Here is a 21,939-nt window from a genome sequence, read left to right as displayed (position 1 = left end):
CCCACCCTCCCCAGCTTAGTTCCTGGTCCTGGGACCTCTCCTCTTTTCTGACCCTCCCTCAGCTTGCCTTTCCCATTCCAGCCCTGGTCCAGTCACCCGTCTGCCCCAGCACTGCCCAGGATGAAGTCCAAGCCCTGAGCGTGGGTCAGAGCTAAGTTAGAGCACGATTCCCTCCCACCTGTCTTTCTAGGCACACCTTCAGCTGTTCTCTGCTCTCTCTCCTTTCCCTCTATTTTTAACTATAAGAAAATAGACTTTTCCCCCTACCACCAGATTACAACCACTTTATTCATAAGTGCTTTGCCTATTTTTTTTTAAATTCTGACACCTAGCAGAACCCATCAGTACTGTATTTTGATAGTAAAATGAAAAACTAACTTAATTTTTACATGATTGACATTGAATTTTTCTGAAAGTTAAAACTACCATTAGGAAAAATCATGTGTCATTTCACATTTGATGATACTGGAGGTATTTCTACCCAGTGTCATCTTACTTTATTTTTCAAAAGATGTATTTATTTTAGAGAGCAGGGAGGGGACAGAGGAAGAGAGAGAATCCAAGCAGACTTCCCATTGAGTGCAGAGCCCAAAGCCGGGCTCTGGATACCACCTGGATATAATGACCCGAGCCAAAATCAAGAGCAGATGCTTAACCACCTGAGCCACCCAGGTGCCCTTAGTGTCATCTTACTTATAAAAATCTAATGAGAATCCTCATAATCACAATTAATTATTTTGGTTTAGATAAGAGTATTTTCCTTTACTCTTTTGTGAACTCCCAAACTCTATTGATATTGGGTATTGTGGTTTTTACTTTTTTACATTTCTTTCAACTCTTCTTCTCTCCTTGCTTTGCCTACCTGTCCCTTCCCCGAATTTTCCGAAGTTTTTTAAACTCATGAGCTGGGGATTAATATTATAACAGCAAAACACAGCAGAGTCAGACCAGTAGACAGCCTAGATCTGCCTAATAGTGTTGTAGTACCTACCACTTATAGTTCTAGAGCTCAGATTTATAAAAGTGCAGGAACTGATGACCACAGGCAGGTCAGCCAGAATTGACAATGGGAAGATCTGGAAATGATCTTTGAGAAGTTATTTAACCCAGTGACTTATTTATTTTAATCCTTATTTCTTTGTAATATAGGTCCCATTGTCTGGTAAAGAATCACGACACTAACCAACCAAGGAAGCTCACAAACAAATTCCCACCACATTTCTTGAAGAGGGCACCAGTTCTGAACAGACCACAGTGTGTGTTGTGACCTCATGCCATGTGACATTTCCTGTCCTAGAGAGTGCGTAGTGCTTTGTAATAGGTTTGTTACTGAAAAGCAATCTCAGCCAGAGTGGTGGATAAACTCCTTTTCCAGCAAGTTGATGTGGCTGGACTTCTTTAGCTCAGGCAGGAAAATTCCAGAAGGATGAAATGACCTTCAGAGAAGGGGGTTCCAAAAGTGTCCATTCTTTTACAAATATTATATTGAGTGGCTGTTTGGGTGCAGTCTCAGTAAAGAACTATACTTTTTAACTAAACACTCTCTAATGCCTTCATTGCTCCCGTTTCTGATACTGGGATGTAAGTCATGCTCCCATTAACGGACACGTATGGAGAGTTCTAGGTCAGCTCTGTGTCCATTAAGATTTGAAATATACCCTGAAGGAGCATGTAGTTCAGTAGGGGAGACAGACTATTAAGTAGCTAAAAATAATAGAGTGTAATAGATAGTATAAAAACATACCGAGTAAAGTGCTGAAGAAATACAAACAAGGGAGCTATTTTATTGAACTGAAGGGCAGAGGGGCCTTAAGGGATGAGTAGGAGTTTTCTCTGGAGGCAGAGAGAAGAGTGTTTCCCATAGAGCACACAGACAAAGGTGTGAAGGCAGAAGAGTTCCTGACATATTCAAGGACAGTGGTGGGTAGAGTGGCAATGGGGAGGGTTAGCATTGGCTAGAATGGCACCGCATGCGGTTGGAAGAATGGGCCAGGCCAGAGTGTGCTGAGAGCATAGAAGGTAGATGTGATGGTGGAGTCTTAAGGAAAGAAGGTGTAGAACAATCTCTCTATTCTGTACTTTGGGAAATCCTACTCATTTTCATTAGTTCCTCTCCTCCGAGCTCTCTTTCCTACCCAGGGGAAAGTAAGGCCTCTCCTTTTTTCCTCCCTGTGTGTTTTTGTTCATAGCTATTTATCCCATTGCTTCATGGTTGGCTTAGATATCTTTCTCTGTAGGCTGTGAAGTCCCTGAGGGGTCCGGATTTTGTTATATATATTTAGGTTACTCAGCTGCATCATAGATGCCAGATAAATGTTTCTTAGATTGGACTATTCCATAGCTTAATATCTCAACTAAGGTATATTACAACTTTAAAATGGTAAAGATTCTGTGATTCTCAATCTTAACATTTCCACATTGGCCTGATTTCATGTAGTCTTAATGACAGAGATGATTATCTTAAGAGCTGAAGATCTCCTTTGGCATCATAACTTGTTTGGCATGAATCGCTTTTTTTCTTAAATGTAATTTGTTTGAATTCAAAGTTCTTTGTCTAGGAAAATGAAATGTTCACATTTTGAAACTCTAAAAATAAGACACTGGAAGAGTTGATGCCAAAACAATGGTTTCAATCAGAAATGCTCTCTGAATCCAGCATCTAAATGAGAACTAATTACTGAATCAGATCACAGTTACTAGGCATTCATTGTTTTAAGGCAATTAACAGCAGTATTGAGAAACCTAAGTAACAAAATATTTTAAAAACTCCAGTTTTGCTCAAATTTCTAATGTGTTAGGATGGCCAAATGTCCCTTACAGGCAAGATATAATATGAATGATGATATCTTATTAAAAAAAATTTTAAAGAATATCAATCACATTCTCTTCATGGATAGATAGGCTCCTCCAAATTAGATCCAATTGATGATGTATTTTTTGATTTACGATTAATTTAGAAGTAAGTGCTCTCTTAATTTGCTATGGAATTTGCTAAAGTTGCTGCGATCAGATTTACTAAGGTAGTTTCCTATCTGACATGATTGAATAAAGCCTTTAAAGAAACTGTCTTGTGGGCACCTGGGTGACTCAGTTGGGTAAGCAACTAACTGCCTTCAGCTCCGGTCGTGATCCCAGAGTCCCGGGATCCAGTCCCTCATCGGGCTCCCAGCTCCGTGGGGAATCTGCTTCTCCCTCTGACCTTATCCCCTCTCATGCTCTCTCCCACTCTCTCTCTCTCTCAAATAAATAAATAAAATCTTAAAAAAAAAAAAAAAAGGGAAAGAAACTATCTCGTTTCTGTAAAAGTGGTTTCTCAAGCTTAAAATGCAGTTACGGGGCGGGGGGGCGGTGAGGAAATTTCAAGAAAATCTGCTTAACAGTCCCCAGTGATCTATCTAGCAAGGCTTAGCAGTATTAATTTTGATTTTACTTGATTCTTTTCTCCTTATTTGGAAGCATTTACTGTTTATTTCATGTATAGGACATAAGACATTTAATAATATAACTGGTGTGTCAGCATAATTTACAATCCACTTAGTAACTTAATAATAAGGTTTAGATGTCATTTCAATTCCAGATATAAACTGTTAAATAATTTAATGATTATTTTTTTCAACAGATGTAAATTATTAAAAAGAAAATGGCCCAACGGAGCACTGCATTTCCTTCTCTCGTCACTGAGGAAAGGTATAATATATGGAAAATATGCATCTAAGGTATACTTTTCCTTTCCACCAATCCCATGAGGGCTGCTAGTGGGTGTGATGGTTATTATAAATGAAATTTTGTGGCTGTTACATTACCCAGGGATGATTTTGTTCAAGGGCAAGAGAAGTACAGTTGCGTCCCTCTCCAGCATCCAATTTGTAGGATCTGCTCAGTGATAGTGAGAAGTGGAGACTTCATAATAACCTTACAGTACAGCTGTACTTCTGGTCCCTAGGAAAATGCAGCTCTGGAGCCTTGAGGGCTAATGTCCCACTAACCATTTTAAATCAGAAGTTGCAGATTGAGGGTCCATAGACCAGAATTGGCTCATGGAAGCACACTGTTTGGCCTGCATTATCTTAAATACTTTTTAAATGACTTGTTAACATTTAAAAATCAGGTGATTTCACATACAAGTCTGAATTTCCAGCTTTTTTTGAAATAGGACATAATCTGAAAAAATAGACCTGCATTCCCAGATGGTCACTCATGGATGGAGGAAAATTGTAGCTGCCTTTAGTGGAGGAGTGCCCTTTCCAGGTCTCCTAAGTCCCCTCCCTGTTGTATTACATGTGATGGGCATCATTCATTTAGGTCACCTGCCTGACCCTTGTAGGCATTTAGAGTTTGTTATTATGTTAAAGAACTGCTGTAGGGGAATGGGGAAGGAGGGCATGTCAGGAGACTTTGTGAATATGCTTGATCTTTATAGATTTTTTTTTTAAAGATTTATTTATTTTAGAGAGAGAGAGAGAGAGAGCGCGCGCGAGCACGTGCATGTGTGAGCAGGGAGTGGGGAGGGAAGGGGCGGGACCGGGGTGGGGAGAAAAAGAAAGAAGCAGACTCCCCACTGAGTGGGGAGCCCAACTCGGGGCTTGATCTCAGGGACCTGAGCTGAAATCAAGAGTTGAGATGCTTAACCAACTGAGCCACCCAGGCGTCCCGATAAGCTTGGTCTCCATAAGCTTAGATTGGAATTGGGCACATGTCAGTATGCCCAATTCCAGCAGCCTCTTGCTTTTGGAGGTCATCAAGCCTGCTACCCGCACGGTTAAGACTCTGAGTATGATTGTTTCAAGATGCCCGGCTCACCAAGAAAACTCCTTGTGGCAGAAACCCTGCCTCAAGCCCCATTTACCTTGTAGGGCGAGAGAATTTGCATTTACTTCTCTGGGCAGTCTTGAATCTGGCTTTTTGAAAATGACTTTTTCCCAGTGAACAACCTTGCAATGTGGCTCCCTTCCACAGGCGAGTTAGAACCATGCCCCGACACAGCCAGTCCCTGACCATGGCACCCTACTCATCTGTAAGCCTTGTGGAACAACTGGAAGATAGGATCCTCTGTCACGAGAAGACAACCGCGGCCCTTGTGGAGCACGCCTTCCGGATTAAGGACGACATTGTTAGCAGTTTGCAGAAAATGCAGAACAAAGGGGGCGGCGACCGCTTGGCCAGGCTTTTCTTGGAGGAGCACATCAGAAACATAACTGCCATTGTGAAGCAGCTCAATCGGGATATTGAGGTGAGTGAAGTGTGGGAAAGTCAGGGTGGCTGCCTGCCTTCTGCGCGGACCTGCTCCTCCCCGCGTGGGGGCCTGGGGTCAGCAAGTCGACTTTCTGCCTCCCAGGCAAGTAATACGTTCAGACCAGAGCTTTCTGTCTGTGTGTTCTAGTGATCACCAAGGAAACAGCTTGAGCAAATATCCTACTTAAATTTATTTCAGTATTTGATAGCAGTTACTGTCAGTGTTATTTATGTTTAATCTAAATTTACCTTGCTGACTATTAAATCACTTTGTTTTGTTTGGCTCTCAATGGAGAGAGAGAAGAACTAGTCATATAGTTTCTCCGTGAAACCCTTCGTATCATTGGAGATAGCTATTAAGTCAATTACTAGGTCAGCCTTTGCTGCTTCAGATTAAATGTTTCTAGGCCATAATGATTATATATAATATGGTTTATTACTCAAACAATTTTGGGATTTGATTTGCTTCTCGGACTTTCCTTTTATTGCTTTTTTTTTTTTCTCTGAAATGAGCCCAGTAAAAGGCCAATATGGTCAAAATTTTTAAGATATCTAAATCTGCTGCTGTTTTTTGAACAGTCACGGGGACCACACAGTTTCGTTCAGGAGCTTAAGATCATTTAGGCTCTGAACACTGGTAATGTCCTTCACCTGTAATTTTTAAATATATAAGGAAGAGGAATGTGGGTAGATTAAGGAGAACCTTTGATTCAAGTCATAGAGATTGTATCTGAGTTATGCTTCCTGAAATTTTCAGCATCAGATTGTGTTCATTTACTTTTAATGGTTCTATTGAGGTATGAGTTATAAGGCACAAAAGTCCACCCAGTGTAAGTATACAATTCAGTATTTTTAGAATATTTATAGAATTGTGCAACCATCAACATGATTCAGTCGTAGAACATTTCCATCACCCCCAATATTTGTATAAATCTGTGTTCAGTCAATCCCCACTTCTCCCCAGGGCCCAGGCAACCACTCATCTGCTTTCTGTCTCTAAATGTGTCTTTTCTGGACATTCCGTATAAATGGAGTCTTATAATATGGAGTCTTTTGCAACTGACTTTTTTCACCTAGTATAACATTTCTGAAGTTCATCCATGTTCTAGCCTGTATCAGTGCAGATAAACCTCCGAGATATGACAGGTTTGGCTCCAGATCAACATGATAAAGCAAATATTGCAATACAACAAGTCAAATGAATATTTTGGTTTTTCCCAGTGCATATAAAAGTTATGTTTAGACTATACTGTGCTATACTGTACTGTAATCCATAAAGTGTACAGAAGCATTATGTCAAGAAAATGCATATACCTAAATTTAAAAACACTTTATTGGGGAGCCTGGGTGGCGCAGTTGGTTAATCATCTGCCTCAGGCTCAGGTCATGATCTCAGGGTCCTAGGATCGAGCCCCACGTTGGGCTCCCTGCTCAGCTTATCCCTCTCTCTCTCTCCCTCCTCGTGCTCTCTCTCTCTCTCTCTCGCAAATAAACAATCTTAAAAAACAAAAACCACTTTATTGCTGTTGGAAAAAAAAAAAAGTAAAATACTTTATTGCTAAAAACTGGTAACCATCATCTGATCTTCCAGTGAGTCATAATCATTTTGCTGCTGGAGGGTCTTGCCTCGAGGTGGATGGCCACTGACTGATCGGGGTGGGGGTTGCTGAAGTTGGGGTGGCTGTGGCAAGTTCTTAAAAATAAGACAGTGATAGAGTTTTCCGTATTGATTGGTTCTCGTCTCATGAACAGTTTCTCCATACACATGATGGTATTGATACTATTTTACCCACAGTGAAATTTCTTTCTAAAGTTTTATCCATTAGGTTTATGTAATATTCTAAATGTTTTGTTGTCGTTTCAAGAGTCTTCACAGCATCTTTTTTTTTTTTTTTAAAGATTTTTATTTTATTTATTTGACAGAGAGAGATCACAAGTAGACGGAGAGGCAGGCAGAGAGAGAGAGAGAGAGAGAGAGGGAAGCAGGCTCCCTGCGGAGCAGAGAGCCCGATGCGGGACTCGATCCCAGGACCCCGAGATCATGACCTGAGCCGAAGGCAGCGGCTTAACCCACTGAGCCACCCAGGCGCCCTCTTCACAGCATCTTTACTAAGAGTAGATGCCATCTCAAGAAACCACTTTCTTTGCACTTCCGTAAGAAGCAGCTCTTCATGCTTCGTCATGAGACTGCAGCAACTCAGTCCCTCTGCAGGCTCCACTTCTAATTCCAGTTCTCTTGCTGTTTCTACCACATCTGCAGTTACTTCCTCCCCTGAAGTCTTGAACCCCTCAAAGTCATCCAGGAGGGTTGCAATCAACTTCTTCCAAACTCCTGCTAATGTTGATATTCTGACCTCTTCCCATAAATACAAATGTCCTTAACAGCATGTAGAACGGTGAACCCTTCCCAAAGGGACTTCCAGAAGGCATCACTCTTCATGGTAGCTCTAGTCCTGTGAAATGTGTTTCTTAAATAATGTGACTTGAAAGTTAAATGTGCTCCTTGATCCATGGCTACAGAATGGGTAGCGTGTGAGCAGGCGTGAAAACAACACTAATTTCATGGTCTGTCCCCTTCAGAACTCTTGAGTGACCAGGTGCACTGTCCGTGAGCAGCAAGCTTTGGAAAGGGATCTTTTTTTCTGAGCAGCAGATCTCAACAATGGGTTCAAAATACTCGGTAAACCATGTTGTAAAAGGATGTGCTGTCATCCAGGCTTTGTTCCACTGACAGAGAGCACAGGCAGAGTAGATTATCATAATTCTTAAGGGCCCTAGGATTTTCAGAACGGTCAGTGAGCACGGGCTTCAACTGCGGGTCACCAGCTCTCTTAGCTCCTAACAAGACAGTCAGCCTGTCCATTGAAGCCTTGAAGCCAGGCATTGACTTTTCCTGTCCTAGATGGCATCTTCTTCCAATGGAAGGCCGTTTCATCTATACTGAAAATCTGTTGCTTAGTGTAACCACCTCCATTCATCATCTTAAGTAGATCCTTCTGCATAACTGGCTGTAGCCTCTGTATCAGCAGTGTTGCTTCTTTGCATTTTGTATTACAGAAACACCTTCCTTCCTTAAACCTCATGAATCAGGGGCGCCTGGGTGGCTCAGTGGGTTAAATCCTCTGCCTTTGGCTCAGGTTGTGATCCCAGGGTCCTGGGATCGAGCCCTGCATCGGGCTCTCTGCTCGGCAGGGAGCTGCTTCCCCACCCTTTCTCTCTGCCTGCCTCTCTGCCTAGTTGTGATCTCTGTCAAATAAATAAATAAAATCTTTAAAAAAAAAACCAACAAAAACCTCATGAACTAGTCTCTGCTAGCTTCAGATTTTTCTTCGGCAGTGTCCTCACCTCTCAGCCTTCACAGATTTAAAGAGAGTTAGGGCCTTGCTCTGGATTAGGCTTTGGTTTACAGGAGTGCTGTGGCTGATTTGATCTTCTGTCCAGACCACTAAAACTTTCTCTGTATCAGCGACAAATCTGTTTGTCTTTCTTATCATTTGTGCATTCACTGGAGTAGCCCTTGTAATTTCCTTCAAAAACTTTTCCTTTGTGTTCACGACTTGGTTAACTGTTTGACCCAGGAGACCTAGCTTTTAGCCCGTTTTGGCTTTGAATATGCCTTCCTTACCGAGCTTCATCATTTCTAGCTTTTGATTTAAAAGGAGAGACGTGTGGGACACCTGGGTGGCACGGCTGGTTAAGTGCCTGACTTGTGGTTTTGGCTCAAGTCGTGGTCTCATGGTTATGAGATCCAGCCCCGCACTGGGCTTCGCACTCATTGTGGAGTCTGCTTAGGATTCTCTCTCCATCTCCTTCTGCGCGCCCCGCCGACCCCCACTCATGCTCACTCACTTTTTCTCTCTCTCTCAAATAAATAAATTTTAAAAAAGAAAATAAAAAATGGAGTGAGACATGTGCGACTCTTCCTTTCACCTGAACACTTCGTGGCCATTGCAGGGTTATTCAGTGGCCTAATTTCAGTACTGTTGTGTCTCAGGGAACAGGGGAGCCCAAGGAGATCCCTCTGATCTCTGCCTGTCAAATAAATAAATAAAATCTTCTAAAAAAAAAAAAAAAAAAGAAAAATGGCAGAGATACACCTGCTTTTTTTTTTAATTTTTTTTAAAGATTTTTTTATTTATTTGACAGACAGAGATTACAAGTAGACAGAGAGGCAGGCAGAGAGAGAGGAGGAAGCAGGCTCCCTGATGAGCAGAGAGCCTGATGTGGGGCTCCATCCCAGGACTCTGAGATCATGACCTGAGCCGAAGGCAGAGGCTTTAACCCACTGAGCCACCCAGGTGCCCCAGAGATACACCTGCTTAATGCAGGGTGCCACAGATCTGCCGTTTGTAAAAAAAACAAACAAACAAAAAAAAAAACACGGTATCTGGGAAGCACAGTAAATTAAGGTGTGCCTGTAGCTTATCTCTTGTTTCTTTCTGAGTAATATCCTGTTGTGTGGCTATACCACATCTTGCGTATCTATTCATTAATTGATAGACACCTGGATTGTCTCCAGATCTTAACTATTACAAGTAAAGCTGCTATGAATGAACACTTGTGAACAAGCCTGGGTGGACATGTTTTCATTTCTCTTGGGCAAATTGCTAGGAGTGGAATTCCTGAGTCTTAAGGTAAGCTATGTTTGGGGCTCCTGGGTGGCTCCGTCTTTGGGCATCTGCCCTCGGCTCAGGTCATGATCCCAGGGTCCTGGGATCGAGCCCCACATCAGGCTCCCTGCTCAGTGGGAAACCTGCTTCTCTCTCTCTCCCCCTGCTTGTGTTCCCTCTCTTGCTGTGTCTCTCTCTGTCAAATAAATAAATAAAATCTTAAATAAATAAATAAATAAAATTTTAAAAAGTAAGCTTATGTTTAAATTTTAAAATGTAAGCTTATGTTTAACTTTTTTTTTTTTTTAAGACTTTATTTATTTATTTGACAGAGAGAGAGAGAGAACACAAGCAGGGCGAGTGGCAGGGGGAGAGGGAGAAGCAGGCTTCTCCCTGAGCAGGGAGCCTGATGTGTGGTTTGATCCCAGGACCCTGAGATCATGACCTGAGCCAAAGGCAGATGCTCAACACACTGAGCCACCCAGGCACCCTGTTTATGTTTAACTTTTTAAAACATAGCCAAATAATTTTCTAAAGTGGCTATACACATTTTATAATCCTATGAGCAATATATGAGATTTCTTGTTTGTCCACATCCTTATCAACACTAGGTATTCTGTCTCTCGGATTACAGTCATTCCAGCCACTGTGCAGTGGTATTTCACTGTAGTTTAATTTGTGTCTCCCCCATGACTAAAGACGCTGAGCACCTTTTTATGTACGTAGTGGTCATTTGCATGTCTGCTTTGGTGAAGTGTCTACCCAGTCTTCTGCCCATTTTTTAAAATTATTTTTTAAATCATGGTGAGATATTTACCATTTTAGCCATTAAGTGTACAGTTGTGTACAACCATCGCCACAAGCCACTTCCTGAACTTTTTAATCATCCCAAACAGAAACAGCGTTCCCATTAAACAATAACTCCCCATTCCACACCATAACTCGCCATTCCACACCCGTCTCAGCCCCTGAGAACCTCAGTTCTACTTTCTGTCTCTGTGAATTTGCCTATCTTAGGTACGTCAAACACGTGGAATCATACAGTATTTGTTCTTTTGTGTTTGGGTTATTTCAGTTAGCTTAATGTTGTAGCATGTATCAGAACCTATTTTTAAATTGGGTTGTCGTATTACTGAGTTGTAAAAGTTCTTAAGATAGGCTAGATATAAATCCCTTATCATATATGTGATTTGCAAGTACTTTCTCCTATTCTGTGGCTTGTATTTTCATTTTCCTAATGGTGTCTTTTGAAGTACATTTTTTTTTATTTTAATAAAGTCTAGCTTACCAGTTTTTTTCTTTTATAGTTTTTACTTTTCGTGTTGTGTCTTAAGAACTGTTTGCTTAACCCATGGTCAAAGATTTTTTCCTATGTGTTCTTCTGAAGTTTTAGTTTTAATTCTTTCATTTAGGTCTGTGATCTCTTTTGAGTTCATCTTCATGTAAAAAGTGAAGTAAAGGTCTAAGTTAACTTTTCCCCCATATAGATGTCCAAGAAGAAGTTTCCTGTTTTTCCCTTTGTCGAAAATCAATTGACCATAAAATATAAGGGTTTCTTTCTAGATCCCGTTGATCTGTATCGTTTTCCTATCCCAATACCACACTGCCTTAATTCATTTCTAGCTTTATAGTACATTTTGAAATCAGGTACTGTAGGCTCTCAACTTTGTTTTCCTTTTCAGAATTGTTTTGGCTTTTCTAGGGCATTTGCATTTTCATATAAATTTTAGGATTAGCTTATTTTCTATAGAAAAGCTTACTGGAAATTTTTTATGATTATACAATTACTTTAATTATTATATAATTATGAAAAAATTTAAGTGTGGAAGAGTTCTTTGAGACAAACTGATGAAAGTAAATCTCTTTCTTAGTTGCAAGCGTACTGAGATTTTGATAGAAATTGCTTTGAATGTATAAACCAATTTGGGGAGAATTGCTGTCTTCACCAGATTAAGTCATTAATCATTGCAGAAAACCAACTCTGTTTTATTCATTTTTTCTCTTGCTTTTTTGTTTTCTGCTTCATTGATTTCAACTCCATATGATGTCCTTTTTTCCTGCTTGCTTTTATTTAGTTTGCTTTTCTTTTTCTTGTTTCTTAAGGTGGAAGCTTAGGTAATTGGTTTGATCTTTAGTCTCTTCTGATAATGGTGTTTAAGGCTATACCGTGTCCTCTAAGCACTGCTTTAGCTGCTTCCCATGAATTTTGGTGTATTGTATTTTTGTTTTTATTCAGTTGAAAATATTTTTGTGACTTTATTTTTGGCTTGTGTGTTATTTATAAGTCTGTTGTTTAATTTCCAGAGGTTGGGATTTCCCAAAACTTATTTCTATTGTGGGGCTCTAATTTTAATTCCATGTGGGTGGAGAACATACTTTTTATATACTTTTTGGTTTCTTAAATTTATTGACTCTTGTTCTATCAATTATTTAAGTCTCCAGCTCTAACTGTTGAATTCTCTTTTTCTACTTTCAATTCTGTTAGTTTTTGCTTCAAGTGTTTTAGGGTTCTGTTGTTCAGTACATATACATTCAAAATGATATATTGGCCTTTTCATCATTATGAAATGTCTCTCTTTCAGGGCACCTGGGTAGCTCAGTTGGTTAAGCATCTGCTTTTGGCTCAGGTCATGATCCCAGAATCCTGGGATGGAGCCCCGCATCTCTCTCAGCCCTTCCCTTGTGCGCTCTCTCTCTCTCTCTCTCTCAAATAAATAAAATCTTTAAATAAAATAAAATGTCTTTCTTTATAGTATATATATAGTATATTTCTTTATATATAGTAATATTTTTTATCTTAAATTCAATTTTGTCTGATATTGATATAGCTATCCCAACTCTTTGATGGCTACTGTGTGGATAGTTAATTTTTTATTTATTATTTATTTATTTATTTATTTATTTATTGGTGGTAATTCTCACTTAGCTTATACCTAAGTGAGGTTCTGGTGTACCACATGGTTACCAACTTTCACTGTTCATTGAGATTCTCATATACCTTTACAAAGACAGGGTTTCACTTGAAATTGTACCCTAATTAAAATACATGTCTTCAGGGTTCTAAAATGTCTGTGTATCCTATGATGTTTAAAGAAAAGGTTTATGTGTTTGTTATTCAGGGGATGTAGTAAATCTTTATTGTTTTGATGACCAACAGTATTGATTCCAATTTCTTTTCTTTTCTGTCTTTCTTTTTTTTCTTGTTTTTTCTTTCTTTCTTTCTTTCTTTCTTTCTTTCTTCTTTCTTTCTTTCTTTCTCTTTTTCTTTTTTTTAAGAGAAGGGGAGAGGGAAGGGGAGGGGCAAAGGGAGAGGAAGAGAGAGAATCTTAAGCAGGCTCCATGCCCAGCTCAGAGCCTGACATGGTGCTCCATCTCATGACAATGAGATCATGACCTGAGCCGAAGTCAAGAGTCATTTACTCAACCGAGCCATCCAGGTGCTCCTCCAGTTTCTTTCGGTTACAAAAACTTGTGTTCCTTTTGGTGTTTACCTTTCTTCCATTGGTTACAGATTGGATAGCTGTTCATCAGGTGCCATATCACCTTTTTAGCTGGAGAGGATTGGAACCCATAAATGATTCCAGAGCACTGAGACTCTCACTCTCTGGAACCTGAAACCTGAGCTGAGCAATCCAAGGAGTGGGAATGCTTGGAGAATCTTCCTTGCAGCCCCTGTGCCTGCAGGACACTGGCCAGTGTTCCTGCCGCCCGAACTCTAGGGAACACCTTTTACGTCCCTTTCAGTCTGCATCCCCAGCTGCCCTGTTGGTCATGTGCCTCCCTCCCTGAATCCTTCCAATAAGTTCCATCTTTTCCCCTTAGCCCAGAGTCAGGTTTCCATTACCTGCAACCAAAGAACTCAAGTGACATCAGAAGGGTGTAGGAATTTTAAAAGATCGCTATAGATAATATACATGTTTTTGGAAGGTGGAGTTGGTGTTTAGAGTGATCTTTCCAGTATTCTTTTTGTGTGCTAAAGCAGTTTTATCCCAGAGGCTGAATGACTTGCCATCCCCAAGTTGGCACCTTTACTAGATTGAAGAACCCCAACTTAAGGATTTCAATTTTGGAAGGGGGTAGAGATATATTAGGGGGCTAATATTCTTGCTGTACCCAAGTCTAGAGAGGGAGACAGATCAAAGCAGTTGGGGATAAATCATGATTCTCACATTCCCATCCCCTTAACCAATGGCAAAGAAGTGTTTCATAAACAAATACAAACACCCCTATGTCTCATGTCAGAAAATACTGTGACCCCTCCATCCTTTCCATGCCCCTCTTTTCCCTGGAGATACTCAGCTAACTTCCCTTTGCTCATGTGGGTGGCGGGCAGACTGGAGACTGCAGCCATACTATTCTGGCAGTACTGTTCTTAGGTAAAAGCATAGTAACTGCGCCCTTAGAAAATCCAGGACTTGGGACGCCTGGGGGGCTCAGTGGGTTAAGCCTCTGCCTTCAGCTCAGGTCATGATCTAAGGGTCCTGGGATTGAGCCCCACATCAGGCTCTCTGCTCAGCAGGAAGCCTGCTTCCTCCTCTCTCTCTCTGCCTGACTCTCCGCCTAGTTGTGATCTCTGTCACATAAATAAATAAAATCTTTAAAAAAAAAAAAAGTAAAGAAAATCTGGGACTTGGGGCATCTGGCTAACTCATTCAGTGGAGCATGTGACTCTTGATCTTGGGGTTGTGAGTTCAAGCCCCATGTTGGGCGTAGAACTTACTTTAAAAAATAAATTTAAAAACTTAAAAAAAAAAAAAGGAGGAAAAAAAATCCTAAGAAAACCCTGGCCTTAATTTTTGCTGTCATCGTAAAAGGTGATAGTGCTTTGGCTGCAGCTGTGGGGCTGGGGAATAATTTCCTCTTTGGTAGATGCTATGTTCTAATCCAGCGATCAGAACCATATAATCTCCAAGCTCAGTGGAGCCCTAAATGCTATTTAATAGGTTTTTTTTCATTACGGAAAGACCTCCCTGCCAGCTCCTCCTTTGCCTTGAATTCCCTTTCCCTTAAGGTATCCTGACTGAGCACCCAGCACTTGCTACTGTTACCACAGCATTTACTGAATAGGACTGGCATTGTTTCTTTACTAGTGTATTTGCCCAATAGCTTGTTAACTCCTCAGAAAGAAAGAAACCTTGTCTGATTCATCTATGCATTGTCCAGCACAGTGTTTGGAGCAAAATGCCATGAATGCTTATTAAGTGAATAAATACCCAATTCATAGTGAAGCTAGTTGCAGATATGCTGGTAGCAGAAAGAGAAGGAGAGACCCTGAGGTCATCTTTACAGACTGCAGCCTTCTCGTATAAAACATCCAAGGCCTAGGAAAGTGAAGGGACTTGTCTGAGATAACAAGGCCAGGAAGTAGCAGTGCTGAGACTAAACCCAGATTGTTAAAATCCAAAAATGTGCTGCTTTTCTTTTCTACTTTGCCTCTTGGAAGCTCTTCTAGAACTCTGATCTTAGGTAGCCAACTCTCAAATGTTACAGGGAGATTTTCAGCCATTCTTTACTTTCTAAGTATCTTTGTCCCTTCAGGAAGAATTTCTTCATGAAAACAGATCATTCTAGCTTTAGTTCTCACAGAATTCTCTCCTGCCCCATCACTCCTTTGATGCAAGTTCATTAAACTGCTCCATTTTAGTTATTAGCAAACATCTCTACGAATCCAGTTGTCAGTCCTGTAGGCTTTTGCTAATTATTTTTCTTAAGGTGTGTTTTTAAAATGTGATTTTTGAGCACTTTCCAATGTAGTGAGTTTTAAAGTTATTTCAATTCTGCTGTTTTCCCATCTGAAACACGTTGTATGTAATGATTATTCTTGCCTGAGCCAGACAGCACTCTTTTCCATTTACATATATTTTTGGATTTGTGGTTTGCAAATGAAAAGATGATTTCCGTTTTAGAGAGGAAAAACTGAGTAAAATCTGATTCTGATAAAAATGTACTTTGCATGTATGAGCATTTACTTTTTATAACTGGTAATAACTATATATCATTATAAAGTAACAGAAGGAAGTTTGGAAATTTAATAGACTCCAGTATGAAACACTAATTATATGGTTTTACATATATTATGAGCCTAAGCATATTTACCCAAACATAACTAAAATTAGGAGGCTTGATGAGATATCAGAATTGCCACATTGTAGCCAAAATTTGTTAAAGTAAAACCATGGTGTAGATTGAAATTTTAAAAGTACTAAAAAGAAGTCTTTATTTATAAGTAGTATAAAATTCGGATGGTGGGTATTATGCAAAGGCAAAATTTGCATATTAAAAGAAAAGAGGTGTGAAAATATTCAAACAGTATTTAAATGATGTGAGAGATGTATTTTTGTCTGTAGATTTTTTTTTAAGATTTTATTTATTTATTTGACAGACAGAGATCACAAGTAGGCAGAGAGGCAGGCAGAGAGAGAGAGGAGGAAGCAGGCTCCCCACGGAGTGGAGAGTCCAATGTGGGGCTCTATCCCAGGACCCTGGGATCATGACCTGAGCTGAAGGCAGACTTTAACCCACTGAGCCACCCAGGTGCCCCTCTTTTTTTTTTTTTTTTTTTTTTTAAGTAGACTCTGTGCCCAATGTGGGACTTGAACTCACAACCCCAAGATCAAGAGTCACATGCCTTACTGACTGAGTCAGCTGGGTGCCCCTTGTCTTTAAACTCCTTTTTTTTTTCAAGATTTTAAAATTTATTTTAGAGTAAGCGAGAGAGAGAGATAAAGAGAAGGAACATGGGAGGAAGGGCAAAGGGAGAGGGACAAAGAGACTCTCAGGCAGAGTCCCCACTGAGCGTAATGTCCAGTGTGGGGCTTGATCCCTGATGTGGGGCTGGATCCCAGGACCCTGAGATCATGACCGGACCCCAAATCAAGAGTCAGACACTTACTGGACTGAGCCACCTAAGTGCCCCCTTGTCTTTAGATTCTTAATGAATTTCTTCAGTGAATTGCCTGATTTAAAAATTATTCTTATTACTGGTTTACATTTGTTTTTCAGTTCAATAAATAAAGTTTTACTGGGTATTTGTTTTGTTAAAATCTGTCCCTGTAGATGATTTTGTATCACAAAACTAAAACTGTAGCCATCTCCAGACTCCTAATAGAGCTCTTCAAATTGAGATATCTTAATACTGTATCTTGGTGAACTTACCTTGATAAGTCTTCCTGATTTTCTGTCATGTAGCTCTAATCACAGCACACAGGAAGAAAAGTAAAGTGTCTTGTCCAACCACAGACTGTGTGATCCCCAAGAGCTGGAACTGAATCTTCATTTTTCTGTTGTCTAGTGCATAGTAGGAGCTCAAAAGATGTTTCATAATCAAAGGTTCTGGGGATCCTGGCCCTTCCAAAACCCTATAGTTATTGCCCATATTTGGTCAGCAGACTCCAGTGTCAAAACAGATGACTCTTGTGTGCTACTACACAGTAGGTGCTTGATAAATGTCAAATGAAAGAATCTATTGTTTTAATGCATCCCCACCCATTGTCTCCCACTGGCAGTTTGCCTTCTGATGTGGAGTATGTTATCAATTATTTATTCCTTGGAAACATTCCACAGATAATTGTCATCATTATAAATTTAGAAGAGGTAATGTGGTCAACTATGAATTATACATGTCTAGATTATCCACACTGTCTTTAATCTAAGCTTTTCTCAATCTCCGGAGGCTGATTCCTGATAAGCAGTCCATGGCCCTTTTGTTGGTGGTAAGCTTCCCCTTCCATGCCACTTGGATGGCTTGGGAAGTGGTTGAGACCCCCATGTCTGCTGAAGGTTTTCACTGTCTTTAGACTTTGGGAAACCAGGCTGTGCTCCCTTGCTGGTTGAAATCAGCAGACATACTCCTGGTTTCCATGTGCTTAGGCTTCAGAGTGTGTCTGGCTTGGGGTGGCTTTGACCTAGTGAGGATATGGGAAACTGTGTCAAGCCCTCACCTATTGATTCGACTGCACATACTTTGCTAGTTTAATAATTTGCAAATGGACCTTTTAGCATGTCACAGCAGCGGTATGGACAGTCATGTTAATGTGTAGTTGGATGCACAGATGGGAGCTTGGTTCAGTGTGCACCTGACACTGTCAGCAGAGAGTCTAGGCTGCCAGACTTCATATGTTTTGGCTAAACAGGGAATTTCAGCCTGCAGCTGTGTTTTTGTCCCATTGGAACAGGTTTATCAGCAGAGGGACTTTCATGTTATCATCTGTATTAGTCGGGGTTCCCCAGAGAAACAGAACCAATGGGTTATTTACTTATTTACTATTAGGTATTGGCTCACATGGTTATGGAGGCTGAAAAGGCCTACCATCTGCCATCCGCAAGCTGGAGACCCAAGATAACCGGTGGTATAGTCCTGAGGCCTGCGAGCCAGAGAGCTGATAGTGCAGACTTGAGTCCAAGTCTGAAGTCCCGAGCACGAAAGTGCTAAGGGCAGAGGATAGATGTCCCTGCTTAGGCAGAAGGGGCATGCCACCTTCCTCCTCCTTTCTCTTCTATTATGGCTCTCAAAGGACTGGATCTGAGCATCCCTTGGCTTGGTCAACTTGACATATGATTAATCATCCCACTATCAAAATTCATTTTGTTTTTAGTCTACCCACTAGATATGGCTTGTCATGTGACTTGACACCAGGGGGAGAAGACAGTGAATTGAATGCAGTTTGAGTATTCGTTCAGTTCTGCTGATAGAGGTTTTTTAGTGTTAATAAAAAAAAATTGGTGTTCCGCTGTGTGCCTTTGCCACTAATACATTTTAGCTTGTCCGAGTCCATCTTTGAGGACCTAACCACCTCCGGGCCCTGGCTAAATATAATCTCTAAGACTTGAATGTGGAAGACCAAGTCCTAGAACACGGAGCTAAGTTAATTGATCTCTGTTGGGAGCCAGGCATTGTTAGGAGTACTGGGGCTCTAGTAGTGACTAGACAGGCAAGGCCCTGCTCTCAGGCCTGCTGCACATTCTAGTAGTAGGGTTTATAGCCAGTAAACACTAAGTAACCAAGGTAATTTCTGCCTCAGTCCAGTGCTCTGGTAAGATAATTTAGAGGAGAGTGTTTGTGGGGCTCTTTCAGGAGGAGGGTGGGCTGGGCAACGTGTGAACTGAGATTTAAGTCATGGAAGGGGCCAGCCAAACCAAGGTGGCGGGGTGGCGGGGTGGCGGGGTGGCGGGGAGGAGACACACAGGGCAGAGAACATTCCAAAGAGAGGAAGCTGCATATACCAAGGCCATAAGCAGAAAGAAACTTGGCGTATTTGCTGAGCAGAAAAAGGACCAATGGGATTGGAGTGCCATGGAATTAGTGAGGCAGGCGGGTGGGGTTTGTGGGAATAGGACCAGATCTTTAGCCTTAGAAGTTATGTTGGGGAGTTTGGAGTTTGGAAATGGGGAGCCATTATTTAATTTTAAGCAAATGAACTTAATTCAAACACTTGGTGCTGGGGAAACATTAGTGAATGAAACAGATAAAACCCCTTGCCCTCCTGTTGCTTACAGACTGATTTGTGTTTCAAAAAGATCACTTTCTGGGACACCTGGGTGGCTCAGTCGGTTGAGCCGCCGCCTTCAGCTTGGGTCATGATCCCAGGATCCTGGGATCGAGTCCCACATCGGGCTCCTTGCTCGGTGGGGAGGCTGCTACTCCCTCTGCCTCTGCCTGCCGCTCTGCCTGCTTGTGCACTCTCTCTCTCTCACTCTGACAAATAAATAAATAAATAAAAACCTTTAAAAAAAAAAATCACTCTGGCTACTGCATGGAGAAGGGGTTATGGGGGTGGAGGCACCTGGGTGGCTCAGTGGGCTAAAGCCTCTGCCTTCAGCTCAGGTCATGATCCCAGGGTCCTCGGATCAAGTCCCACATTGGGCTCTCTGCTCAGCGGGGGGCCTGCTTCCTCCTCTCTTGCTGCCTGCCTCTCTGCCTACTTGTGATCTCTGTCAAATAAATAAATAAAATCTTAAAAAAAAAAAGATAGGGGTTATAGGGGAGCAAGAATGGAGGCAGGGAGATGGGTTGGGGGCTGCCATGGCAGGAGAGGGCCAAGGTGTTTAGGATGAGGGGAGTCACAGTAGAGATGGGGAGAAGTGGGTGGGTTCTGGATCTGTTTTGGAGGTAGACCTGACAGGACTTCTGGTACATAGGATGCAGAGAGACTTTGTTTAGGATGTGGCAAATTTTAGGGACCCCTCCCTTGTATGTCCACATGGAAATGCCCAGAAGACAGTTTGATGTGAAGCTGGAGCTCTGTGAAGTTTTAAGTCCTGTTGTGAAGATGAAAAGGCATGTAGAGGATACTGTCTTATGAGGCCGGCCCTGTTGTAGCTGGGCCTTTCTCTAGGTGATACTGGACTTACACTTTCTTTTCCAAGTCCTCACAAATCTGGGAAGAGTTGGAGGAGAAACAAGCAGAGCTGTTTCTTTCCAGGCCATTCCTAGGCAATATTAGCTTCTCTGGGTGGGCGAGGGCTGGGGGTGGGCCTGGATCCATATCACTTTTGGGTAGACAGTGAGGTGTAGTGCTGCAGCACTCATAGGGGAATGCCATTTCCTATTGTCTTTGGGAAGGGAGATTTTGTAAAGATAGGTCATATCTTAGAATAAATAAATGAAGATTTGGGAATCACTTTTTCCAAGTGTCTCTTTACTCTGTGAAACATTATTGTGTGGTTTTATTCTATGGGCTTATCACTCTACAGTCTGCTGTTGCCCCGCTGAGCTCCCTCCCTGAAGGCAGGCCTGGGGCACAGCACATGATGGACACGCAAAAAAATAGTCTCTTGGGACACATGGGTGGTTTAAGTTGGTTAAACATCTGCCTTTGGCTCAGGTCATGATCCCCCAGTCCTGGAATTGAGCCACACATCCCTCTCCTTACTCAATAGCGGGCTTGCTTCTCCCTTTCCCTCTGCCTGCTGCTCCCCCTGCTTGTGCCCTCTCTCACTATCTCTCTCTCTCTCTCTGTGTCAAATAAATAAATAAATAAATAAATAAATAAGTCTCTTGAGTTGGACTGACAATAATGGAATGTCCATGATAGGGTAGGAATGTAACCTTTTTGAAGTAAATACATCACTTTGATACATTGTTCCAAAATGGCATATTAGGGAACATTACTGGCTGTAGAGAGGGTTTGTTTTTCCAAGGCTTTATCAGAGAATTCTCTGATACCTTCTATTTTTATGTAACTTTTCAGTAACATGAATATTGCATTAAGTTTTGATGTAATTCTTTTCCATATTATTCAAAGAAAGCACTTCTAATACAGTATCTTATTCATCTGCTTAGGGATTGTGAAAGTTAAATGGGCTTTTCTTATTTTTAAGCATTAAAACACACACACTCACACATACTTTTTTGCAGGTTATAGAAACAATGTAAGGCCTTCGTGGAAAATATAAAAAAAGAGGAAGCAAACATAGTCCCCCTCTAGAGAATGGCAACACGTTAATATTCTGTTATTTTATATATCTTATATTCTGCTGAAATTGTGCTGTTTATTTATTTTGTACCCTTTCTTTTTGTTTGGTATTAAATTGTACACATTTTCTCTTATTTTTAAACATTTTCCATGAATTTATTGCGATAGATACCTTAGAAAATACTGGGTATATATTACTAGGAAGATAGCTTTGTGTATCCATTTTTGTCAGCTTTGTTATTATTTCCTTTAAGATTAATTTCAGGAGCTAGAGTCCCTGGATCAAACATTATGAACATTGTGCATCTGTTTGGATGGATGATGTCCCAGAAAGATGTATCAGGAAGGGCCAGCTGTCCATTTTTAATCTTGACATACATTTTAGTATTATAAATTAAAAATATTTACTTTTTTAACAAAAGAGAAACAATATGATTTTTTAAGTCTTAATTTTCAGTTGATTTTATTAGAAGTTTAAGTTCATAGCAAAATTGAGCAGAAAGCATAGATTTCCCATAGACCCCCTGTCCCCACACTTGCAGAGTGTCCCCCATTATCAGCACACTACAGTGGTGAATTATCACAGTATGACTTTTATTTTCTGTTTCTTTGTTTACTGGAAAGATCGAAACTTTTAAAATCTATGTTAATTATTTTTAACACCGCTTTTGTGGGTTGCTGTT

General features: G+C 40.9%; 1 protein-coding gene across 2 annotated transcripts in view; it reads left to right on the top strand.

Annotated features, from left to right (window-relative positions):
- Positions 1-21,939, top strand: part of FAM81A (family with sequence similarity 81 member A) — a 75,172-nt gene that overhangs the window by 15,364 nt on the left and 37,869 nt on the right. Inside the window, exons 2-3 of one of the 2 annotated variants that reach the window (XM_032864824.1) lie at positions 3,620-3,687; positions 4,957-5,230. In XM_032864824.1, the coding sequence (XP_032720715.1) occupies positions 3,641-3,687; positions 4,957-5,230 (321 nt within the window). In that variant the 5' untranslated portion in view covers positions 3,620-3,640. Of the gene's footprint in view, positions 1-3,619; positions 3,717-4,956; positions 5,231-21,939 lie in introns of both variants that reach the window. The other variant, XM_032864825.1, reaches the window with a different exon arrangement.

The sequence above is a fragment of the Lontra canadensis genome, unplaced genomic scaffold (assembly GCF_010015895.1).
Source record: "Lontra canadensis isolate GAN:19392208 unplaced genomic scaffold, GSC_riverotter_1.0 scaffold28, whole genome shotgun sequence".
Classification (NCBI taxonomy): domain Eukaryota; kingdom Metazoa; phylum Chordata; class Mammalia; order Carnivora; family Mustelidae; genus Lontra; species Lontra canadensis.
The sequence above is the reverse complement of the archived record's forward strand: the minus strand, read 5'-3'. Positions and strand labels throughout refer to the sequence as shown.